Here is an 11442-nt window from a genome sequence, read left to right as displayed (position 1 = left end):
GTGGTTTTGAAATGAAGGTTTGTGTGTTTACAGACAGAATTTTTTGATTAATTTTATTTATTGAACTTTTTTTTAGGAGGGAAACCATATCGGACAAAAATGACTTTTTTAGAAGTTTAAAAATGATTTTATTTTGGGCCTTTATAAGATAGGACAGCTGAAGAGATACAGGAAATATGGGGAGAAGAGAGTGGGGGATGACATGCAGTGAAGAGCCGAGGGCGGGAGACGAGCCTGTGAGGCGCCGGCTTACCTCAGCGGGTAGAGCCACTGGAGGGAAAGTATTTTTTACAACAAAGGAAAGAAGGAAATTATATGTTCAGAGAAAGCTCTACAGAGGTCAGCAAACCGGAAAGACATGCTGACCAAGAAAAAATGTTTTTACATCAAAGCTGATCTTTGCAGAACAGACGACTATGTGCATTCTTTAAATAAAGAAAGAAAGCATGAGGCATCTTTGTAAATAACAGTTATTACAGTTTAATTACAACACTGGACACCTTTCTTTCTAAAGAGCCACAGGTGTAGTAAACACACCACCTGGTCAGGGCTGGCTCCTCCCACTTCCTGCATACCTGTATATAAGCTCACCTGTAGCATCAGCAGCACAGAGCCTCCTGTATTCCTCTGGACTCCACTGTGCATCTACCTGAAGACAAAAACAGGTGAGTTAGATATTCTTTTTAAAGGAAATTATTTTATTTTTTTTGCAGTTTGGTTTAAAAAAACTTAAATAATTTCCAAAAATTCTGCTTTGTTCTGTTTTTAAATTTTTTATAGTTGAGATTAAGAAAGTAAGTGAAGTGCTGATCTAAATCAAAAGTATCGTTGAGAGTAAATTTATCCTGTTTCCTTTTCACTTTCATTCAAAGTTGTCATCACAACTATTTGTCAGCTCATGACAAGATAACCTTAAAAAAAACCTGAGATGATGAAAGTCCACTTCCTGCTGAACAAAGTGTCTCCTTGTGTTGCTGGAATTCACCCGGAATATTTTCCCCGATCATTTTCCCAAAGCTCTATCTTTCATCTGAACAAGGAGCTGTCTGTCCCCCGCTGGGTGCTTTGTAGTGTTGTGGGAACGGTGTTGCGAGGATCGGGTGACAGAGAGACAGAGAGCTTCGCTTTGCTGCTAACACACAAAAGCAGGCATGCGCGACAACCTGACGCACAGAGACACAAGGACAAAGATAGACTGTTAATATGAAATGAGGTCATAACAGTGGGAAGGAAAATAATGGGGTTTAAATATCACTGAAAAATATCTTTTTAACATTGAACCCTCTAGACCGGCCAACGATTCATGATTTATCCACATTATAAGTAGTCTAAAGGAAGGCTGTTATTTTTGCAACCTCTTTTCCTCTCCTTAGTTTTTTTTTTTTGTCAAAGAAAGTGCTGTCAGGGAAGGATAAATAAAGAGTGACAGAGTAATGCAGGGAGATGATGAACAAAGACCAAAGCTACAACTACAGCAAAGACAAAGACTAAAGAGATACAGCTTAAGAGAGTGAATATATAAATAGGTTAAAGAAAAGAAAAGAGAAAGAAGAGTAAAAAAAAGGGGGCGGGCGGGGAGGGTGGGAAGGTGAGGCGGGGGGTGTGGCGGGTGTGACACTATCGGGTCAGTGCAGGCAGGGGCGGATCCATCCTTGAATTCTGATTGGCCACCCCAAGTGCCACCCCAAAATCCGAAACTATGATTGGCTATTTGCCTTGTCAGAGGCGGGACTTGTTACAATGTTACAATTACAATGTTACAATTTCATTTAGCAGACCCTTTGTCCAAAGCGACTTCAGCTGAAAGTTTATACAACACAAGCAACGATCAAGCTGTGTTAAAATCAACAATCTGGGCTGCGTTGCAACAGGTAGCTTTCTTTGTATTTCAATGTAGCACGCTTCCTTTAGTGCTTTAAATTGTCACTCTGACCACACATCCTCTGTTCGAGTCCTTAAAGAATTAAGCTTAGGAAGGGTTAATTAAATACTATTCATTTGCGTGTGTGTGGACACATACTTCATGCCACCCCTGCATAAGTCAGTGCCCTAGTTGGGCCACCCCAGTCAAAAAAGTCTGGATCCGCCCCTGGGTACAGGCAAGTCTCCAGGCGGCCCCAGACCAGCCCGCAGAGGCTGCAGTTTTTTTCTATTGTTATCCGTCTCTTTTTAGTTTCTTCTTTATTTTTTTTTTCAATATGGAAAAACAGTATGACTTATTCCCTCTTAAAAGAATTAAATGATGCAATAATAATAAAACAAACAGAAAGTAATGCAAAAAGAGAAATAGGTTACACATATCCATATACATACACACACACACAGGTGTACACACAGTATATATGAATAAGGAGGAGACCAACAAATAAGTCGTGACATAGATTTCACGACACGTTAGTATGAGCCTGTAGCAGAACCAGTTCAAAGGTTACAGCATGTCCACAGTTGCTGAATGTTTCCATGTATTCAATAAACAGCTGCCAGATCCTTAAAAATACCTCGAATCTGTTTTTTCAGCACATACTGTATGTGATTTTTCTCTAATGGCATACACCTAGATATCTCTGATATATGGAGAGCAATCCATTTTCTTGAAACAGCGAGAGCGATGTCGATGAAATTTCTAGAACTTTTATTCAACTTGTCATGTTTCAAGCGACTGATCGTAGGATCTGGTGCCGTTGGAGTATTTACAATTGTAGCCAGAGTTTCACATATATCATGCCATGTGCAATGGATCATTGAGCCCTCAGTAATGCCACATCTATTAGTTTGTTCTTGAATATATAATGCATCTTATTATCATGCTAATAGACTTTAGGAGAGTCTCCTCAGTCCTTTTGAGAGGCCCTTCTTCGACCCTGAGTCGAGCTGAACTCATTTACATCTTGAATCTACAGAGTTTAAGTTGAAGTTGACAGACTGAAGTGGCTCTGACCTTAAAATCTGTCATCTCTTTGCCTTTGTAGCGATCTATATGTACACTCATTTAGAGGCGCCTTTTGTCATTTTCAGTAGGCGCTTAGTGGTCTTGAATTTAAGGCACTTATGTTTAAGTCTGGCCAAATGCTTAGAACAAAACACATTTGCGTCAGAGCCGCAGAAGAGCTTTTCTACAGACAGATCTCATGTTACATTAGCTTTAGATGGCTGCAATAGTCTGGTTTTAAAAGAGGTTATGTATTTTCCTTGTGTAATTCAAACATCCATCCCCTGTTAAGAGCTGTGATAGATGTAACAGTTGATTCTTCTTCGCAGCTTCCCATCATGGCCTCCAGCATGTCGGTGAGGAGCTTCTCCATGAGCCGTCAGCCCTCCTTCTCCAGTCGCTCTCTGATGGACACGGGCCGCGCTCGCTCCCGGGCTTCCGTCTCGTTTGCCGCAGCCAGCCCGCTGAGCCGCTCGGCCTCCATCAGCCAGGATCTGAACGGACCGGTCAGCCTGCAGCTCAACGGACTTCACGGGAACAGCGCCAATGACAAGGAAGCCATGCAGAGTCTCAACACCCGCCTGGCAAACTACCTGGACAAGGTCAGAGCAGGAAATGAGAGGATTAGTCGCAAGCTGAATCACTTTGATATTAAAACTGTGTCTCTTTTTTCGCTTCCTCCTCCAGGTGCGTTCTCTGGAGCGCTCCAACGCCGACTTGGAGATGAAGATCAAGCAGCTGATGCTCGACCGCATTCCCAAAGGTCACGACCTCGACTCCATGATGGCACAAGCTCACGCTGTGGAGCAAGAGGTAAACGCAAAAAGCACCTTAACAAAGACAGCTCCACTCAAATAGTGTTGTATCTGTTAATCACCAGAGCTCAAGGATATGATGACTTCGGTTATTTTACATAAACAAAGTGTTGATGCAAATGTCCACTTGTGCATTATGGCAGTCAGAGGCACCAACACTTGATCTTTGTGTTAACTTGCACCAAATAGAGCAGGAGTGGAGTTAATGATTGTTTTAAAGAAATAGTTACAGTTTAATGAAGATGGAATGTGTTACCTTGTTTGATGTATCCTCCAGGTAACTACACTGTTCAGTATAAATACTGTTATTAAATAAATACAGTATGACTGTTGTACATAATAAATCAAATGTAGAACAACGTATTAATTTAGCAGACTTAGTTTAGAGACAGACTTTATCAGAAGGTTTTAATGTCTATTATAACATTGTTAACATTTGTCAGGTGAGGAAGAGGACCCTGGAAAATGCTCGTCTCATGTTGGAGATCGATAATGCAAAACTGGCTGCTGATGACTTCAGAATCAAGTGAGTGATTCATAATTATAGTATGTTTATTTTCTAACTTATACAGCCCCATGGATTGAAATCTTAGAATCTAGTCTAAATCTAGTGTTTGATTAAAGAGTAACTGCACACCTGACTGCCTGCGCAATGCTGCTGCGCACGGGTCAAGAGGAGAGACAGCAACTTGGAGCTGCTGGCACTACGATTACTCTGAGCCGCATACGTGGGAATGAATTACAATGTAATATACTTCACTGGTCTGAAAAAGACGCTAAATTTGTTGCTAGTTGCTTTTTAGAAATAAAGTCGCCAAGAGGGTCTTAATCTAGCAAGAAAATCGCTAAGATGGCAACACTGGGGGAGGGGATGTCACTGAGCTGCCGGACACACCCACCGGGTGCAGTGGGTGGAGTTATGAAGTTACTCTTTAAGGTTTTACTACATAAGCGTCATGCAGTGGAGGCCAGTTTGCCCAACTGTATGACTCCTACAGCGAGTGTTAAATGTATGTCTCATTTAAAGGGTCCATATCTTTTAAATGGATGTTCTCATACTTTGCATGGGTTTCACATTTTTGGGTGTTTACTGTTCACAGTGAAAAAGTGAAAACTGCAGTTACATTATTAAAAATGTCGATTCTGAAATTGGGCGTTCAAAACAGCTGCAGGTTTCTACGTAGAACCTTGCTTTCGCTGAAATCGACCAATCGTCATCCACCGTCATTCGCCTCAGGCTGCCTTCTTGCACTAGCTTGAAGTCAAGTCGTTGTCAAGATTTCATCTTACCATTCTGATACCTCCTGGTGATTCTGGCTCGTATATATAAGGCTGAATAACCGATCCTAGAGCAGCCATGTTTTATACAACTTTGGAGTGACAGTGCAGTGCAGCCGCTCCCCCAAGTGGGATCGCACATGTGGGGGAGGGGCTACGCGGTTACTCCAAATTCAGTCAGTCAGTCGTGGCTAAGGTCTATCCTTTGAATGACAAAACGGCTTGTTGGTTTCAGGAGGAAGGAGAGGCTCCGAAAAATACAATAGTATACAATTTTTAAAATGAAACAAGCTTCATCCAAGTGATTAGAGTAATAGAGTATTGATTGCATAAAATATGTCCCCTTTAAGTGTAACTGTAAGTCCTAGTTGTTGAGATATTTACTACATATTCTGGTTATTGTGAGAAAAATATTACATATTGTTTTCAAGTTTTCCACAGCTGAACAATTCATTTCCTTCTTTTTGCTGTTGTTTTATTCCTCTGCCAGAGTCCATAGAGATTCTTGAGTATTTTGCCCATCATTCAAAAAGCAGGACAGACCTACGGTAGATTGATACAAATGATGTTTTTCCCTTTATATATAAATGTTAACTTCTTTTCTGCAGACACATTTAAAATGTTAAATGTTTGTGTAACTGTATAAGTCACTTTATATTGCTGTTAAAAAGGAGATAAATGCTCATAAAGTGTTTGGACGTTTCCAGGTGGGAGACTGAGATGGTGATGTGTCAGTCTGTGGAGAGAGACTGTGTTGCTCTGAAAAAGGCCAAAACCGACCACGAGCAGATAATCGCCTCTCTGAGAGGAGACCTGGACAGCCTGAAAGAAGAACTTTACTTCCTGAAGAAAAACCACGATGAGGTATTTCTGTCCTTTAACTTAATCTGCCTCCTTTCATTTTTCCCCTCTTATGCAGGTTTTAAACACTCTTTTATCACATCTCCTCGGCCTCCCCTATTAGTCTACATTTCCCTGCTCTCCTTTTCCTTTTGGCCCTCTCTCTCGTTCTCCAACCTGTCCTCGCGAACAACAAGCTGTTTGATATCGCCTGACCTAATTTGCTGGACTTAAGAGGCGCTGTTAACAGCCTGAGGGGAGAGCAAAGAACATGTAGGGAGGGGGTAGGAGAGGGAGACGGGGGGTCTTATGGTTACTGCGGACAAAAGGAGCAGGTGGATCTGGTTTCCCAAACCGGCTCTGTCTGTCCAATCAGCTGATCCGAGGCGCCCGGACTACTTTCCTCTGAGGGGATGAGGAACTAAGATAAACTTACGCTCTCCCAATAAAGCAGGATTGTTCTCGTACAGCTAAAACAAGGCGTGAAGAACAATTTATAGCTGTAATTCATTGGATACATGCTTATACATACTTATTTGTCTTATTAGCCTATTTAAGGGTTTTTGTTCTGTCTGCTGTGAGAGTAAGGTCGTGATCGATTTCGACTGTAAATGCTTCTTTGTCTGCTGTCATCTACAAAATCTATGTCAGGCTTTTATTCTGAAAATACGGACTTTTCCCACACTGAAACAGAAAAGTAGCATCTCTGGGGGTTTGATGTGAACTAGGTCACAGTTTGCTCTCATGCTTCCCTTCCTAACCAAAGGTACAATGTGCATAAACTAAAGTATATAATTCAACCTCACTGTCCGACAGTGGTTTGAACATTGTGCATGCATATATATCACAAGCATTAAAACCATACGGCATCACTTAAAACAATTGGATAGTGATATTTCATGCAGTGAAGAGAGAGTGAAAGAGATCTAGGGAGCGTGCATGAATGCAGAGCAGGGGTGTAACCTGTGTGGGTAAGATGAGCGAAGCTGCATCAACTATTGATGGAGAACATCTAAATAATGAAGATGCCCTCACATTCTCTCTGCCACCCTGCGGTGTAGGATTCACTAAGCTGCTGCACAGGTGTTAAGCACATCGGCAAACAACGCCGACACGCAAGTTTAAGACACAATGAAACCATATTGTACTTCCGCCCACTGCAGGAAATGGAGCAGATGAAGTCTCGCATCGCCAGAGACGAGGTGAACGTGGAGGTGGACTCTGCCACCGGCCCCGAGCTGGGCTCCATCCTCTCCAACCTGCGCTCCCAGTATGAGGGGATCGTCAAGAAGAACAAGGACCAAGCCGACCAGTGGTACCGCAAGAAGGTGTGAGGAGACAACATTGTCCTTGTCATGCTTTAATCAGGAAGGAATCACTTCCTTTAATCAGCTGAAATAGGACACAATGTTTGCTGTATGATTTGCCTAAGAATAAAATAATAATAAATACACATTACAACTTCCAAGAGGCCAAGATGATGTGTTTAAATGTCCTGAGATATTCAAGAGAAGCAGCAAATCCTCACCTTTGAAAAGAACAAAAATATGTTCTGCTAATTTTCACCTTTTTTACATGCAAAATGAAATTATCCATCAAGATTTATACTCTTTTGGTTAAGTAGAAAATAATCTACAAGTTCTCTTCTATGTCAAATATGTTTTGGAGTCCAAACTTGTACCAAACATTTATGTCAAATGACTATAAATACGACATACAGAGAAGAAATGGCAGGCTTAGTAGCCTTTGCACAAGTCTTAAATTCATCTCATAGTGCAGTCTGTGCATAACATTTTGTGTGTGTCCTGCAGCTGGAGACTGTGCAGGACGAGGTGAAGGAGAGCAACGAGGCTCTGAGAGGAGCTCAGGGCGAGCTGGTGGAGCGTCAGCGCTTCCTGCAGAACCTGGAGGTGGAGCTGGAGAGTCTGCACAAACAGGTGAGCTGCTGCTGCTGCACCCGAGGAGTGGAGCAGTAAAAAATGAACACTCTGATCGATGGAGGATGAAGGAAAGTTATGCTTGTGGTGCCAAAAGGATTTACTGAGAGCTGTCAGAGCATGACAGGGCTGTGTGCAAATGATTTTTCTGTATTTGGAGCCGTGCAAATGAAAGGTAATGCACACAAGGCTCTGCAAACAACACAAGAATGCTCTTAGGAGATGGTTACCTTTTCACAAAGCCATGAAAAGTTAAAGAAATAAAGGTTTATAAGGGATTTGTCCAATGACAACACAGACAATCCTAACATAAGTTCAGATTCAGACCCGTTTTTTAATTTGTGCACATCCAAGTGTCTGTAATATATCAGTGTCTGGGAAGAACCATTCTGTTTTTCTATCTTTTAATCCCGTGTTGACACTAAACATGTTCTCCCACGCTGCTAAATCATGCAAGAACATATTGTATTGAGTTGCAAAATTGTATGTGGGTGAGTTTCGGTGGTGAGATGGGTAATCCTGTCTGAGAAACGGCTGTTTGTTTTGGATGCAGAGCCCTTGTCAGTTCACAGGTATTTGTTCGTAATGGTTTTGGAAGTCATTTCAGAATCAGGAGGCATTGAGGTTTGTATGGAGGTTGAAAAACCAAGACTTTTAATCCAAGCCAACCTGAATCATCACATTACTACACACTGGTTACAGACAGTGAGCACAGACACTGTGATGATGGGAAAATCACAGAATTATGAATCAATTTGGGATATTTCCTTTCACAACCACACAATGGTGATATCAGAAAGGTCACATCTCTTTTATTTTCCGTTTCCGTCCTCAGATAGCAGCGCTGGAAGGAAACCTGGGCGAGGTGGGTCAGAAATACTCCGGCGAGATGGATCGTCTGCAGACCACCCTGAACCAGCTGGAGGACGACCTCTCCCAGCTCAGGCTGGACATGCAGCGCACCAAGACCGACTACGAGCAGCTCCTCCGCATCAAGCAGAACCTGGAGATGGAGATCGCCACCTACAGGCGCCTGCTGGAGGGAGAGGACACGTGAGTTTTTACCCTCTCTTATGTAGAAATGGAATGGTTTATAGAAAAATCTGGTTTAGTACAAAATGAATTTTATGATCTGGGAATGCAGCAGCATCCCTAAAGGAAGTATGTTAGGTAAAAAACAAGCAGTTAGATGGTCATGCAGGATTTAGAAACCCCCCCCCACGTTGAATTATTAACTAAACTATCCATTGTAAAAATCCATCACAGTTAACTGACCAACTTGCAGGTTAAACTTTGAGTTACACACTGTTTCCTGTGCAGTATAAGGCGTTTAAACAAACATTTCCGAAGCACATCGCTTTTTGGTCCCCCCACCCAAAAAAAGTGGTTCATAAAATCTATCTATTCATATTTAAATCATTGTACACAAAAGGACAAAAAGGGTTTGTGCTAAAAAAATTGTTGATCTTCAACTGGCACTGTGCTGACCTCTGGGGCTGCAGCCATCTCTGTTGATCACTGCTTGAACAAAATAACTAATTACTTGAGTTTCGTTTTTGCAAAAGTGTACTCTTTAAAATTGTCAAGATGACGAAAAAAGCATATAATCGTGAGAAAACATAACTTAATGATGTACAAAAACCCAGTTTAAGATGCTGAAAGGTATCAACCTACTGCTGAAAACAGCCCAGGACCCTTGCTGTCATGTAGCAAGCAATTAAATTTAATCTAAAAATCAATAGGCTACTATTCTCACAATGTCTGCTACAGGCAACAGCATGCTAGCTCCGCCTAGCATAATAACTTGAAGCACAAGAAAAGAGCTAGCTTGGCTATATCCAAAAGAACAGAACACTGTTTTCACGTCACTTCACTGGATTTGTACAGAACGAACTAATGAAAAGAAGTAAATTAGTAAGCTTGAGAGTTGTTGGTGTGCTTGTGTTTTTTTTTTTTTGCTTTGGACAGAAGCAGGCTAGCTACTCCCCCTTGTTGAGTCTTTATGCTAGGCTAATCTAAGCTAGCTAGCTGCTCGCTCCAGCTTCATATTAACTGTACTGACAGGAGAGGTGCAACAATCTTCTCATATAACTCTTGGTTAAAAAAAGTAAATATGCGTATTTCTTTAAAATGCTTTACTATTACTTTAAATGTATTTGTCTTGGTTTTAAAAGTGAATTCTAACATGTTTACATCTGTTCCTCAGAGCTAAGGAAGTTCCCCCACCACCAAAAAGTGAGTAGCCTACTTCAATTTTTTTATTATTAATATTATTCTTATGTTTTTTAAGTAAAAGAAGGAAGCACTGGTCAATAATTCATTTTTAATTAATTTAATCACAAAGGGGAGGGGAAAACTGAGGGAGGTAAGTGTGGCTAACGCTCTAATGATGAAGGGGAGAAGCTTTTGCAAATAGCTCGCCAATGTTCATGTAGCCTGTTGCATAATAACCCAACCTTATATGGATTTAGATGTTATTTTTGAGACACTGTTGTAATGAGACTGCAGACAGAAACAGACATAATGTATATTGTAACACACACACCAAAGAGGCATGGGTCTAATGACCTGTTTCTTCGATCTCAGAAACAATGCAAACACTACTTATAACTCGGCTTCTACAGCAACAAAAGTGGGTGTGAAAACATTTATTACATGTTGTAAACGTGTCTTAATCCGGCTGACTCACACTGAGGGATTAACTGCACACAACATTAGAACACCAAAGAATAACACAGAATCAAAGACAGTGAAGTCTTTCGTGAGAAAGGGAAGTTTAAAAGTCAAAGCTGTTGTGCAAACCAAGTTAGCCAGAATTACACTAAAGTTCTTTCCCCAAAGCTGTCAAGACATGACACAGTTTGTACCAGAAGTTCTGTGTGCTACACCTTAAACTTCAACTATGCATATAATCTTTTCTCTTCTCTTGCATCTCATCCATTCTCATTTCATGTTATTTCATTTAATCTCATCTCATCTCATCTCTGTCTGAGCAGAGGAGCCTGATGTTCGCACCAGGAAGATTGTGAAGGTGGTGACTCAGACGATGATCAATGGCAAAGTGGTGGACGAATCAAGCGAGGTGGAGCAGATCGAGGAGACCAAGAAATAAACATGAGGGGGAAGTGAAGATTAAAAAAAATATACAGAAAGTTGCTGAAAATGACACAAAAAGAGAGAGTGTGTGAGAGAGAGAGATATTGACAAGATTAGAGTCTGATTATTACACATGATCTGTGAAGCATCATTTATTCTTGCAACATTATTTTGAAAATGGCATTTTGGGAATATATTTTGTGCTTTCAGAGAAATGTTTCCTTGCAGTTGACTTTTACACGACTTGAGTTACACTTTGATCAAGTGTTTGTTCCTGGAGTAAATGCCACAGCATACAGTATGTCCAGTATTGCTGTACTGTAGTTATGCGTGCTTATACTTAATTTGAATAGAGACATGCGTTTGTCTAGGTGTGTTTTGTGTGTGAGAAGCTGATTAACCATCTTTATATTGTTTTAGTAACAAAATACTGTGTAGTTAAACAAGTATTTATTTCTTAGTTTGTAAAAGTTTACTTTAGTAAATGTATCACATCTCTTCACTCCTATTACAAGAATATAATGGTATTGTCTTCGCTTTTTTGTGT

The 11442-nt window shown here is 40.9% G+C and overlaps 1 protein-coding gene across 1 annotated transcript; it reads left to right on the top strand.

Moving 5' to 3' along the window:
* The first annotated feature begins 632 nt into the window (after positions 1 to 632).
* LOC138602102 (keratin, type I cytoskeletal 18) lies at positions 633 to 11442 on the top strand. Its single transcript, XM_069673492.1, has 10 exons — positions 633 to 665; positions 3259 to 3531; positions 3617 to 3742; positions 4188 to 4270; positions 5730 to 5886; positions 7026 to 7190; positions 7674 to 7799; positions 8635 to 8852; positions 10006 to 10034; positions 10796 to 11442. The coding sequence occupies exons 2-10, from the start codon at positions 3268 to 3270 to the stop codon at positions 10909 to 10911; spliced, it is 1284 nt and encodes a 427-aa protein (XP_069529593.1). The 5' UTR covers positions 633 to 665; positions 3259 to 3267; the 3' UTR covers positions 10912 to 11442.

This window comes from Semicossyphus pulcher, unplaced genomic scaffold (genome assembly GCF_022749685.1).
Source record: "Semicossyphus pulcher isolate SPU_LCO1_2020_fin unplaced genomic scaffold, fSemPul1.0.p SCAF_22, whole genome shotgun sequence".
Lineage (NCBI taxonomy): Eukaryota > Metazoa > Chordata > Actinopteri > Labriformes > Labridae > Semicossyphus > Semicossyphus pulcher.
Note: the sequence above shows the minus strand (reverse complement) of the source record. Positions and strands in the feature narration are given on the sequence as shown.

Bases quoted from the DNA above. Each gene is read 5' to 3' on its own strand.
- LOC138602102 (XM_069673492.1), top strand. From the start codon at position 3,268: ATGGCCTCCAGCATGTCGGTGAGGAGCTTCTCCATGAGCCGTCAGCCC. The intron at 3,743-4,187 runs GTAAACGCAAAA...AACATTTGTCAG, and splicing joins CTCACGCTGTGGAGCAAGAG to GTGAGGAAGAGGACCCTGGA. The intron at 7,800-8,634 runs GTGAGCTGCTGC...TTCCGTCCTCAG, and splicing joins TGGAGAGTCTGCACAAACAG to ATAGCAGCGCTGGAAGGAAA.